The 12,621-nt window shown below is 25.6% G+C and overlaps 2 protein-coding genes across 2 annotated transcripts in view; one reads left to right on the top strand and one right to left on the bottom strand.

The window, feature by feature from the left end:
* LOC107438740 (uncharacterized) overlaps positions 1 to 11,587 on the bottom strand; it is a 150,181-nt gene extending 138,594 nt beyond the window's left edge. The window contains exon 1 of the mRNA XM_016051091.5: positions 10,885 to 11,587. Within this exon, the coding sequence (XP_015906577.1) occupies positions 10,885 to 10,900 (16 nt within the window). The 5' untranslated portion in view covers positions 10,901 to 11,587. The remainder of the gene's footprint in view (positions 1 to 10,884) is intronic.
* Polr3E (RNA polymerase III subunit E) overlaps positions 1 to 12,621 on the top strand; it is a 132,296-nt gene that overhangs the window by 1,132 nt on the left and 118,543 nt on the right. The window lies entirely within an intron of this gene.

The following is a 12,621-nucleotide window of genomic DNA, read 5'->3' as shown; positions in this document are numbered from 1 at the left end:
ACAATACTTTTTTCTCTCAGAGTAGTTTATTTTTAATCAATGTATTTGATAATTTTTGATTAGTATTCTAATGATATTAAACCAAGTAATATGTGAAAATATGGAGGTATTATTCTTAGTTGTGTGGTTATGACCAATTATGAAAAATTTTTTAAACAATATTCAAACTACTTTTTCAAAAATAATACAAGTGCTGAGAAAAAAAGTCATTTTAAAAGTGAGTTCTTCCAATTAAAGAAAATTTTTTACAATAAAATATATTATTGGATAGTCCAGGTGAATTACTTCTTTGGGTATTATTTTCATTTCGAACAATATAAAAAATATAGTTAACATTTTGAGGCATCAGAGTATAATATTGCTAAATATGATCACTGTATGCTTGAGTAATATGTTAAAAACAACATTTACTTTAAACTTAAAATCATATTATATTTTCTCAGAAAACATCTAACGAACTTTGGTTAGAGGAATTGCATTATGATATTTCATTACGAGTGAAAGAAATGACAGTTACAACCTTTCTTCATATTAGATTTCATTACATGAAACTATTTAATGTTGTCTAGAACTCATACACTTCTATCATAAAAAGTGTTATTTTGACAACTTAAATTTTTTATTTGTTACCACGATAACTATAATTTCATAAATGAAAGACTTTTATTGATTTTTAACGATAGATGTGCTTTTGTGTAATATGGGAAATTTTTCTTTGATATAATGTATTATTTACTTAAAAATTTAAATAATTTTATTTGTTCTGCCATTTATGGAATATAAAAAGAAACAATTATAAATTTAACAAACCTATGGAATGTTTAATATTTGAAATTTAAGAAAAAGAATTAAAAAAATGCGCTTTTTATCAAGAGTTGTTTAAATATTGTGTGCAAAAATGATCATCCTAGCATTCACGCCTCGGCGTTCAATTTTAATTTTATACAATATTTTTTTATGGGAGAATCCCGTGATGACTGAATTCGTATAAGAAAATAGTAAATAAAGCAGGTATGCGATAAGTCCTCTAGAATATTTAGTTAATTAGAAACTAGGTAATTATAAATCATTATAAATTATTAATATATAAATCTAAATGTACGCACTTATAGGAAAAATACAGATTTTCAAGTAATAGGAAATATTTAAAAAACGATTTAAAATAAAAAAGTAAAATTCTTAGCTTTCTTAGTATTATTTTTTTTCAAAATGCTGACACATTTCTTACTTTTTTTTATATTGTTGAAATCTTATATTATTGATTAGAGAGTATAAACCAAATGTTTTCGAGTTTATTTTAAAATTTGAAAGAATTCATAAAATAAGAATTAGTAAAAATTTTGAAACTAATTATTTGCTACATAAGTAAATATAAAAGTGCAAACATCAAAACTCTCATCAAAAACTTAAAAAGAAAATATCTTCTATAAGTATTTAAAATACTCAAAAGGTTCATGTTTTTTCCACCACATAATTGAAACAAGTCAGTTTCTATCACAATACATAATATTATTACTACATATTATATTATTAAATAAAAGTATCAGTCTGACTCTACACACATTAGCTAAAACAATTAGAGAATACTATATTTTCTTAAGATTAGAATAAAGTTTATGAAGCAATGAAATGTGCGGAGAAAATGCTGAAATATTAAAAGACTTATTTAGCAGAAAATGATTTAATTTTTCCAAAATACTTTTAATATTAATTTTGCTTATGCTGAAATCTTTTAAGTCATGATTTAGTAGATTTTTTTCTTTATTTGATACTTTAAGCTTTCGTATAAATATTTAATTATACGTACAAAAATAAATTTCAGTTCCGTATTTTTTTTAAAATTTTCATACTGCCATCAAGTTTATTTTTTAAAAACTATCTTTGATCAGAAATTACTTTCATCTCAAATAAGGTCAAGATTTTTAATTGTCTAACATCAAAACAAACTATTTTTTACTACCAGTTAAATTATTAAATAGTTTAAAAACAATAACCATAATTACATTTAATTTCATGGAAGTATATTGATGCGCAGTTTTACATGGAAAATATTGCTATTGAAACATTCATAAATTTTAAATCATAAAAAATATTAGAATAAAACTTATGATGCAATAATAATTTTAAAAGTATTGATAACAATAATATTAACAATAATAAAAATTCTAGAAAAAGTAATAATAATATTAATAATATGTATATATTCAATAATTTTTCCACATATACTCCATGAATAAGTTGGCTACTATACTTCAGAAAATAAGTTTGCTTCGTTTTTATGATAAAATAACTATTTTTATGAAAATAAAAACATTGAAATTGATAACCAAATGTGTTTTGTGTCAGATTACTTTAGAAAAATTAATCCATTTATTAATTTTTTCGTTAATTGTTATAAATCTAATGTTTCAATAGGTCAATAATAACTAATAATCTTGATCGTTTAGCCCCCCAAATAAATGTTTAACTCAAAAAAAAAAAAAAAAATGATATTCAAAAATTAATATAATTTTTAAATTTAATTTATACTTTAAGGTATTTGATAACATAAAATATTTTTGAAAAAACAAATGTTTAAACTAGTAACGCTACTATTTGTTATTGTTTTCAATGACTCAACATTCAGTAAAAGAAAAGTGGAAGCATGTGACATCTCAATCATATGTTGGCAGCCATATTTATTATTTCATCAAATGTTTAGAATTAAATTCAACAGATGGCGCTTAAGTAAATTTCAGAATTCATTTTAAACTTGGATTTCATTTTTGTAAACAAATGCACGTTCGACTTGAGTACTAAGATGATTTGTACTTGCTTTTTTTTTTTTTTTTTGGAGTAATGGAAAACTGTAGCTTCAAAAATCTTAAAAATCTTAAAAATTCAGATTTTAAAAATATATTTTCGAAAACTTTAAATAAGTTTTATGTTTTTAATTTGTTTGTTTTCCTCACGAGAATTCCAACATAAACATATCACTAGTTCTAAAATCAAGCATAAGTAGATTTTATTATGTAAACTGTTTAAAATAGTCGTTTAATTAATAAAGCGTCGAATTAAATTTTATCTAGCATTTCAATTTCGCTTAATAATTAATTTTGTATATAGGAATTTTAAAACTTTGGTTGCAATTGTGTTAAATTATCAAGTAAACGAAATTTTTTTCTTCTTGAATTGTAGTTGCAATGTGATTGCAGTAAATAACTGAATAAATGCTAATGTTATGTATATGACATTTTATTAATTTTAGCTTTTTTGGAATTGCATGTATGACGAATAATAATCTGAAACATTTATTACAATATCGATTGCTAACAATTGTTCACAGAAATACACATTTATTCAATGTATAACTTTAAAAATCAATATTTATAGGTTACCACAAAAAATATTTAAAAGTAGAAATTAACTTAAATGGGTATTTAAAGAAATTTACAAAATTTGCTTATTTTTCATAAACACTTCATTCTTTCGCATTTCCTCTCTTTTTTTTTTTGACTTAATGTTCCTTGATTGATAAATCTAAAACAATTTATGCACTTAGAAACTGTAATTTTAGAAATGTAAAATAGGAAATGAGTACTAAAATAGAAGTAAGCTATATACGACCTAAAAAATTGTCCCTACTCACAGCTTTTGCTCTCTTATTTTTACCGTTATGATTTTAAAACTACTTGGTTACAACTGGTACGTTTAAAAAACAGTGAATACAAAAATTTACGGTTTTGTAACCATTTACAACTAGCATAGTTTCTAAACCATAAAAATAAAACTTAAACGTATATTTGAACCATGTGGGTGCTGGGCCATTTACGCGTAAATGATAGTTTCGTATTCTAATAGTCCAGGGTCACCGATTGAAGAATATAGGACACTGGACTTTTTTCAAGTAGTGAAGGAACGGAAGAAATATTGTGGTATCAATACTAGGATTCGAACCTCTGTACAGCCGATTATAAGATTGACTGATTAACTCTCTCATCTATAGTATGCACCAAGCTGCTCAGAACAAAATGGTTTCATGAGGTGCGCCTAGTTGGATAGAATTCTTGTTATTATTAGGTAAAAACGATCAATAAAAGATTTTTATCACACTTAGAAGTTTTAATATCATCTTTTCTATGGTTTTTGGACTTTTTTGGTTGAATATGGTTAAATAACAACTAAATAAACTGCTATTTAACGATTTTTTACGAGAAATTTCTAACAGTTTATTGCTGTATTAAAATGCTGTGTAGGTTATTTCTGTTAAGTATGTCATGCTTAGATTATAAAAAAAAATTGAAATAAAGAAGCGTATTTCACTGAAAGTTTTTAAATTAAATTTCATGTACCTTTAAAGAAATTAAATATGTTTTAAAATAAAGGTAAAATTCTTAATATGAAATATACATAAAATTGAATACTAATAAAATTTGAAATTTCAAACAATAGCGAAAATTTCTTCTATTTGTTAATATGTTAATATTTTATTCAGAGGCCATTTTCAGAAATTTTGCCTTTTTAATATTTATAGTCAAAGAGATATGTAACTTTCAGAATATTTTATTTAAAAGAATATAAGTACCTTAATATAACTGGTAAATTGAATATGTAGTAAAATTATTACTGATTGAACGTTTTTTTTTCCTTCAAAAAATATATGCATTAAAAGGTCTTTCTATATACTATACAAATATTTTAGGAGTTTTGGGGATTATACACAAACAAAGGAACACATCGAATAAACGTAAGGAGTTTTTCTAGAATTCTATTCATTATATGTATCGATCTATAGTTATGTTTACGTAATTTATTAAATTCAGTGGAAGTATAATTTTCACACTCTGTAAAAATAATGGAATAATTAATCAGTTCATCATTTACTGGAATTGTTTCGTAGTTAATTGTTTTGATGATTTTTAATGCTTATATATCTCAATAGAATACTGAAAATATTTCAATTATTTTCAAGTTTCGTGCATTTTTTATTTATTAAAATTCTCAAAAACCTTTACAAAATAAAAAAAAAGAAAAAAAAAAGAAAGAAACGAAAGAAACTTAGGTTTTTAAACATAACTAGCACTAAATCAATAATGTGTGTTCAAATGTTCAAAAACAATTTCAAAATTTTTTTATGTTTACATATCTATTTATTTTTCCTTTTACTTTGACTCAGTAACTATCACGTCTTTAGACTAGAATTTTCAAACCTATATTTCGCGATAAGTACTAAATATACTGATGCTTGGAGAAACCATAACTACGACAAAAATGAATAATATGAATTTAAAAGTTTAGAAACAATTTTGATGTTTTTTAATGGTTTAAACATCTTTATAACTTTTACAGTAACAGAGTCATTATTAAGTCTTTTGACCAGAGTTTTTGAACAAGTAGTTAGTGATAAATACTAAATATACCGATGGAAAAACCATAACTATCACAAAAATGAACAACATATGTTTAAAAACAGTTTTGATAATTTTTAATGTTTAAATATTTTTCTTACTTTTCTTTTCACAATGATAACAATTAAGTTTTTTAACCAAAGTTTCTGAACATGTATTTCGTGATGTATAGTAGGCATACTGATGCTTAGAAAGACCATAACGATCACAAAAATGAATAATAAATGTTTAAAAACAATTTTGATGTTTTTTAAGTGTTAAGATATCTATCTAACTTTTCCTTTCACTGTGGCACAATAACTACTAAGTCTTTTGGCCAGAGTTTTCGAGCACGTATCATGGGATATCTAGTAGATATAGTGAAACTGAGAAAACCCATTTTCTAGGTCTTAAGGCAGTACTAGTTGAAATAGTGACGGTCCCTTCTTTTTTAAGCTTCCAGCTGCACACAAACGCGTGCAAGAAGATGGGACCCGGTTGCATCTCTTTCTATCGTTCGTTTTCCTTTTTTTTCTTTTCTTCCCTCTTCTCTTTTGCTCTAGCTCTTCTTTTTTGCATCATTCGTTCTCTTTCTATCCGACATCCTCGTCTTCTCTCTTCCCGCATCCTCCTCTTCCTCTTCCTTCGCAGCATCCGTCAGGTCCGGATGCCACGCAGGGGACACCACACAAACGACGATGAGGAGGGGGTGGTGGGGAATGAAAGGGGTTGGTTTGAGACGTCCGTTCTCTTGGACCCCAGGAGGGGGGGAGGAGGGGGAGAAACAGGCTTGAAGTGTAGGAGGAAAAAGAAGGATTCTAGAAGGAGAAGAAAAGGATCCAAGGCTTTTTTTTCTTCTTCTTTTTCTTTCCCTTCCTTTCCCGAAAAAAAAAGGAAAAAAAAATTGTAGGAAAAAGAGAGATAGGGAAAAAAATTGGATCTCTAGGACTTATCTGCGTTCGCGCGAAAGACGTCTCAGGGCGAAATGAAAATAAGAGCGGAATTGGGACCGGGGCTACATCGTGGGTTGTAAAGGAGGTTGGGAGGAGGGAAAGGGACAGGGAGGGGTTACCCAAACCCTGAGAGGATGAGGATGAAGGCTAGAACATTTTTTTCTTGTATTTTTTTTTCTTTCGTTTTCCTTACGCATACAGTAGTTGTACACCTACACGTATAATGCAGCGCATGCGTACAACATGAACAGTCATAGTGCAGGATCGTGTAGACAGCACACATGACATAAAAAAATAGTTTACCGAAGAAATTTAAAAGATTTCGAAATTTGAGTAACGCATGTGGTTGTTCAGCTATGGAAAAATCAAGCCCAAAATACTTGTTCAACTGCATAACTTAATCAGTTTACGATAAACATGTTACTGAGTGTTTAGAAAAGTTTATCTCGTCATAAGGGATTTTAGATAGGAATCAAACAAGAAATGTATTGAGTTATATTGATTAACATACGAACAGCAACTTAAGACATTGTTTTCTCTGCATTTGTGTTAATGCATTTGTGTTAATTTATGCAACGTAATTACATCTACATCTTATATCTCTTATATCTACATCTTATATCTAAAAAGTAAAATAAAAATGACTGACACCGATAAAATACATATCAGGTATGATAAAATGAGCGATATGTCTACATGTCATTGTGTCAAAGAACATAAAATGGATTCTAAAGCAAATGTTACTGTCTAATTATTTACTAGTCAGAATTTAAGTAACAAATCACCAAAACATTATTTAAATATGTATAATTGTATAAATATATTTATCACCAAATATTCAATTAATGACAGCTTAAAGCAAAAAAAAAAAAAAAAAAAAAAAAAAAAAAAGACATTTAGTTATCATAACTACGTTTTACTTTTGAAAGGAATCCGAACAAAAACAAAATGTGTCTTTAGCATTAGTGCAACAGGTGGTGAAGGAGTATTATGTATTTTGGAGTAAGTACACACTTATAATTCCGCAAAAATCAAGTTTCGAATTTGAATTCTTATAATTATTTCAAAAAGCATCAGTTTATAAATGAATATAATTAAAGGTCATTTATAATGTTAAAAAATCCAAATAAACTTTCTTTTACCATAGTGAGTTAATTTACTTATTATCGATCTATTTTAAAAAGATGAATTCGATTTATAAAATTAATTCTATGTTTTTCTTTGTATTTTTTTCCAGATATTACTATTTTACGGTAAGTGGGAAATTTAAAACCTATCAAGAAACACATTGTATTTAAATTTTTAAAAAAATTACAACAAAAATTAAATTTTGAAAATTTTTTAAAAAATTGACACTGATTTTGTGAATGATCATTTCTGTTTAAGTAATTCTTAACTTAGTTTTCGCAATTAACTTCAGTGATATTTTTTTTTCTTTTAATGTTCAATCTGATTAGTATTGATAAACCTAAAAGAAAGATAATTGATGAAATAATCGTGAATATTAATTTTGTTTACAAATTTAATAATTACAAAAATAACATTTTACTTTCAATATGCGTTTTTAATATTGAATAATTTTTTTTTTAAATTTCAAAATTTATTACAAATATAAGGTGCTTTTTCTATAAGAAGTTGAAAATTCATGAAGGTCAATAATATAAACTTTTTAAAATTTGATTCTTATAAGTTTTGTAACGTTAAAATTAAACTTTATTTCTCTTACACACATTTAAATTAATTGATACTGGAGAAAAATTGAATATTTAAAAATAATTCACTTTGTTAAATTGAAATTAGTGATTGATTCTAAAATATATATGGTTGCTAATATAATATTTAGGGTTATAGGGTTCTAAAATATAAATGATTGCTCAGTACTATTAATCAGACTAATTAAAAAATGCATTTTCATTGTTGTGAATTTAAAATAATAAAATATATCATAATTTAATAAAAATATTTAAAATGTGTGCTCCTAGTTTAAAATATGCATTCATATTTTATATTGAAAATCATATAAAATGCACGAGTCTTAATCTCTAGTTATTTTAAGATATCTTGAAAAACATAGGTTTATAAATATGAAACTTATAAGTTGTCAGTCAGATATTTTTTGATACGTTTTGATCTGCTTTTATTCAGAATTCTCAAAACTTAAATTCGTAAGTAATTGAACTTTTTTTTAAATATATTCTGTGCTGCATGTCAATTTAAGAAAAACTTTTTACATGTGTTACGATTTAAACGAAAATAACATGGCATACTTTCAAACCATGATATTTTCAAATATATAATTAGTTACATTTCTGTTAATTAAATAAATAATAGCGGAAAAAGAATTAAAACGAATGATATATGTAGAAAACTTCAAAATGAAAATGTTTTAGTACATATAAAGAAGACATTCTTGCATGCTTTTAATTTCATTAAAAATGTTTTTATATTTAATAAATTAATAATACATATTTCAGTTTTGAGATATTTTTCATGATCATGCGTTTCATGATATTGATAACTTTTGAGACAGCCACCTGAATCAATTTTTTTTAACTTAATAAGTTTTCAAGAATAATAATTCTTTGATTAATTATCGCGACTTTGAATGTAAAAGCTTCAGTATAACCTCTGATTAGTTTTATCGTTTACTTTTCTACTTAAATGACTACAGCTTAAATGACTACAGTTAAAATGATTACAGTTAAAATAAAAAAAAAACGACACCGATTTTAATAGACGAAACTCTTTTAGATAAACTATTAAAACAAGGAAATGTATTTAATACAGTGCAATTGAGAGATTCTATAGGCACAGTTACATGAAGCATTTATGTGCGGTTTTTGCAATCAAGTTTGAAATAAAGAAAAGTATTGCTTTTGAGCACACACACTTATTTTTTTCTCAATTATTTGATACAATATGTAATGTATTTTAAAAATACAATATACCCCTTTAAATATATTATTACTTTTTTAAATGAGAAAAATTAAATTTTCTTATGATATTTTAATGGAGCATAATATTTTAAAACTATAATAGTTAAATTAAAAATGAAACACTTACTCAATAAGAAGATTATGATTAAATAAAAATTGAATGATTGAATGAAAAACTTGAGAAAATATTATTTATTTACAATTTTTTGCTTACGCACATCGGTTTTAAATGATTTGATGGATGTTGTTTGCTAGTAGTTTTACAAATAAACGATTATTTAAATGAATAAATGAACTTTATAGAGCTAAATTAACCAAAAATTTGGAAATAGATAAATGTTAATTGTCTAACTAGTATGTTAAAATAAATGTCTAATAATATTTTAACTCATTTAACCCAGAAATAAAGAAAGTAAATCCCTTACTATATAAAATAGAATAAATGATTATTTTTATAAGCCGTGTATGCAAGATAAATTTCCCGTTGCACACGAAATTTTTTACTTATAAAAATCATTAAGGAAACAAAATTATTCTATTTCTAATTTAATGTTATCATATTGTTTAGGATAATTAAAACTCTCTAAAAAATATACATTTATATTTATTTCAAATCTTTCGAATGACATTATAAAGTAACATATTTTATATTTCAATATCAAAATATAATTGAATGATTTATGCATACTTACACGATATTTGATATTAATTTACACAGAAAGGTAACTATAGTATATTAACTATTCGATGTTACTATCAAATTTTGTATGGAATGTATTTATATTGTTTTAGCAGCGTTTTCTGAAAACTATCTGAAATTTTAATATTTTATTGTTTTAGTTCTTACGTTGCATTTAAATAGAAAGGTTCTAGTTTCAAAGATAAAGCAACCAGATGGGAAAATTTTTTTAGTTTTATTATTTTTTTCTCAGATCACAATAATAAAACTATTTCTTAGTTAAACATTAACCAAAATACTGTAAATGTTTTTTTTTTAATTTTTTTTTCAACTTTTCAAAATTATACTGTAACGTTTAAATGCATAATAATGTTAATAACTGTTTAACTGAACTTGAATGATCAAATAACTCTAATTTTCTGGTAATAAAATTACTTAATTCGTATGAATATAATAGCAAATTGATAATTTATCCATTTCGATTATTATATAATGGAAGTTATTGAAGTTAAAATAATGAACAAATAACTTATTTTTACAGTAATATTTTCATTTATAAAATGAGTAGGTACCAAAAAAATTGGATGGCATAAAACATTTTACTTTTTAAAACTATTGCAATTTGTTGATGAAAATGTGAAGAATCTAATAATACGTTAGAATAATTCTACAATATAAACGCTTTTTAGATTTATCTACTAGATTTTTTTAATACATTTCTACCAATTATTTTATTTTGGATAAAAGATCTTGAAATGGAGTTAAAAATTATTTTAGCTTTTATACAGATTCACTGTATGTATTATATGTAATGGTAAGAAGTTTAATGGTATACCATCAATAAATTTCTATTGTTTTTTGCGTTAAGAGTAATTCTTCTGTTATCTAGGCAAGAAATATACTTTTCGAATCATGAACTGAATAATATGAAATAACTAACTGATACTTACCGTACCAAGCAAGCATCAGAGAGCTGGGGCGCTAAACGGAATCTCCTGATCCAACTAAAACCAAATTCTTTAATGTGCGCTTCGTGGGATTCCACAAATGTGCCACTCTTTATATGTCACTTACTAAGTTACATATTCGTTCAACACAAGGTACTCATTCACAATTCTGTGTATCTCAGACATTGAAAATTATTATTCGAAATCGACAATGTCCAATTACTTTTAATTTTTCTGAGTTAAAATCAAATTATTACGTCACTAGTTATATACACTCCTATACATCACGTGTTAGTACTTGGAGTCAGTATCATACTGTATGTGATATCACGTGTTGAATCTTCTACATTCCTACGCACACTGATTATCTTCTAAGTTTAAATCAACACTAGATTTGCTAATAAATAGTATTTTCCAATTCTGTGTATTTTTTACAACTTCTCTTGGTTTTCTTTGGCACAGAAAGAGTTGTATTATAAAACTGCCTTAACAGTGCTGTGGAAAAAAGATGGTATTAATTCCTTTTTTCGAAATGTGTTCCAGCGTTGGGTTAGATCTGAGAGCGAATATTGACCGGCAGACTGGTTGGTGGGCTCGCAGGCTGGAATGGCAGGCGCGCACACATCCGCGCAATCATGCGAAAGCACTCAGTGCGAGATGTCGGATGGGCGAGCGCATGTAGGGATGGGAAAAATGAGGGGAGAGTAGTGGGCGGTGGTGGAACACAGGACGATAACGAAGGCAAAAGGGGTTGTCTCCACATAAAATATCGTGTTCTGAAGCAATTTTATGTTTAAATGAGTATATCTGAATGAAAATTAACGGAAAAGTTAACGAAAAATTACCTTGTGTCGAATAAAAACAAGCAATTGGATAATTTAAAAATTTATTTAAATTTAAAATAAATTTAATGAAATTAGAATCCTGTTATTACGCGTTATTCCCCTGAAAGGAATGAAATATTAAGGGTATCAAGAGAGTAAATATAGAAAGAATGTTTTATCTCGCTGATACTGAAATAATGGTTAGAAAAATTCTTAATTAATTAGTTGAAAATGTTTTTAGGGTTTTTATTGTTCATGTACGTAAATTAAGCGAATGCCTTGCTAAAGAAAGTGTTTGCGTTTTGAATAGACATTTTTTTATACGGTTTCGGTCCAAAATAGTATTTTCGAAATATATTTTCAAAATATTATATTCAAAATATATCGAAAATGCGAATTAGTACGAAATAAATTAAATTAAATAGTAGATTTTTTAAAATTATTGCTTACGAAAAGTAATTAATTGATGTAGATACAATGCATAAAAAAATTAAATCAAAGTTGAAATTTTTTAAATATTGATGTAATTTGTGTTAAAATAAGAATCACTGAAATAAAATCTTATTTTTTATTTTAGGAGCAATATATTTTTGCATTAGTTGTTATAGTAAAACTTTGCGCAATTTCATAATTTTTATTTATTTATAAATTTTGTTAGACGAGTTTTTCTATTTTAAGCTAGTAATTAGTTTTTTTTAACAATATTCTGAAACATTTCCAAATTCGTCTTTGTAGCAAGATATTTGTTTATTTAATTAAAAATATGTTTCAAAATTAGCAGAGCCATTTGACAATGCTCCTTGAAAAATACTTTGTAAAAAAAAAAAGTTTGTTAAATTCTTTTATAGTGTAAGGAAATTAATATCTAAAAAAAATTCTGAATTACTCATTCACAACAGTATTGTTTCGTTATTGA

The sequence above is a fragment of the Parasteatoda tepidariorum genome, chromosome 3 (assembly GCF_982258835.1).
Source record: "Parasteatoda tepidariorum strain Cologne lab strain chromosome 3, Ptep-v5.0, whole genome shotgun sequence".
In the NCBI taxonomy this organism is placed as follows: Eukaryota; Metazoa; Arthropoda; class Arachnida; order Araneae; family Theridiidae; genus Parasteatoda; species Parasteatoda tepidariorum.
Note: the sequence above shows the minus strand (reverse complement) of the source record. Positions and strands in the feature narration are given on the sequence as shown.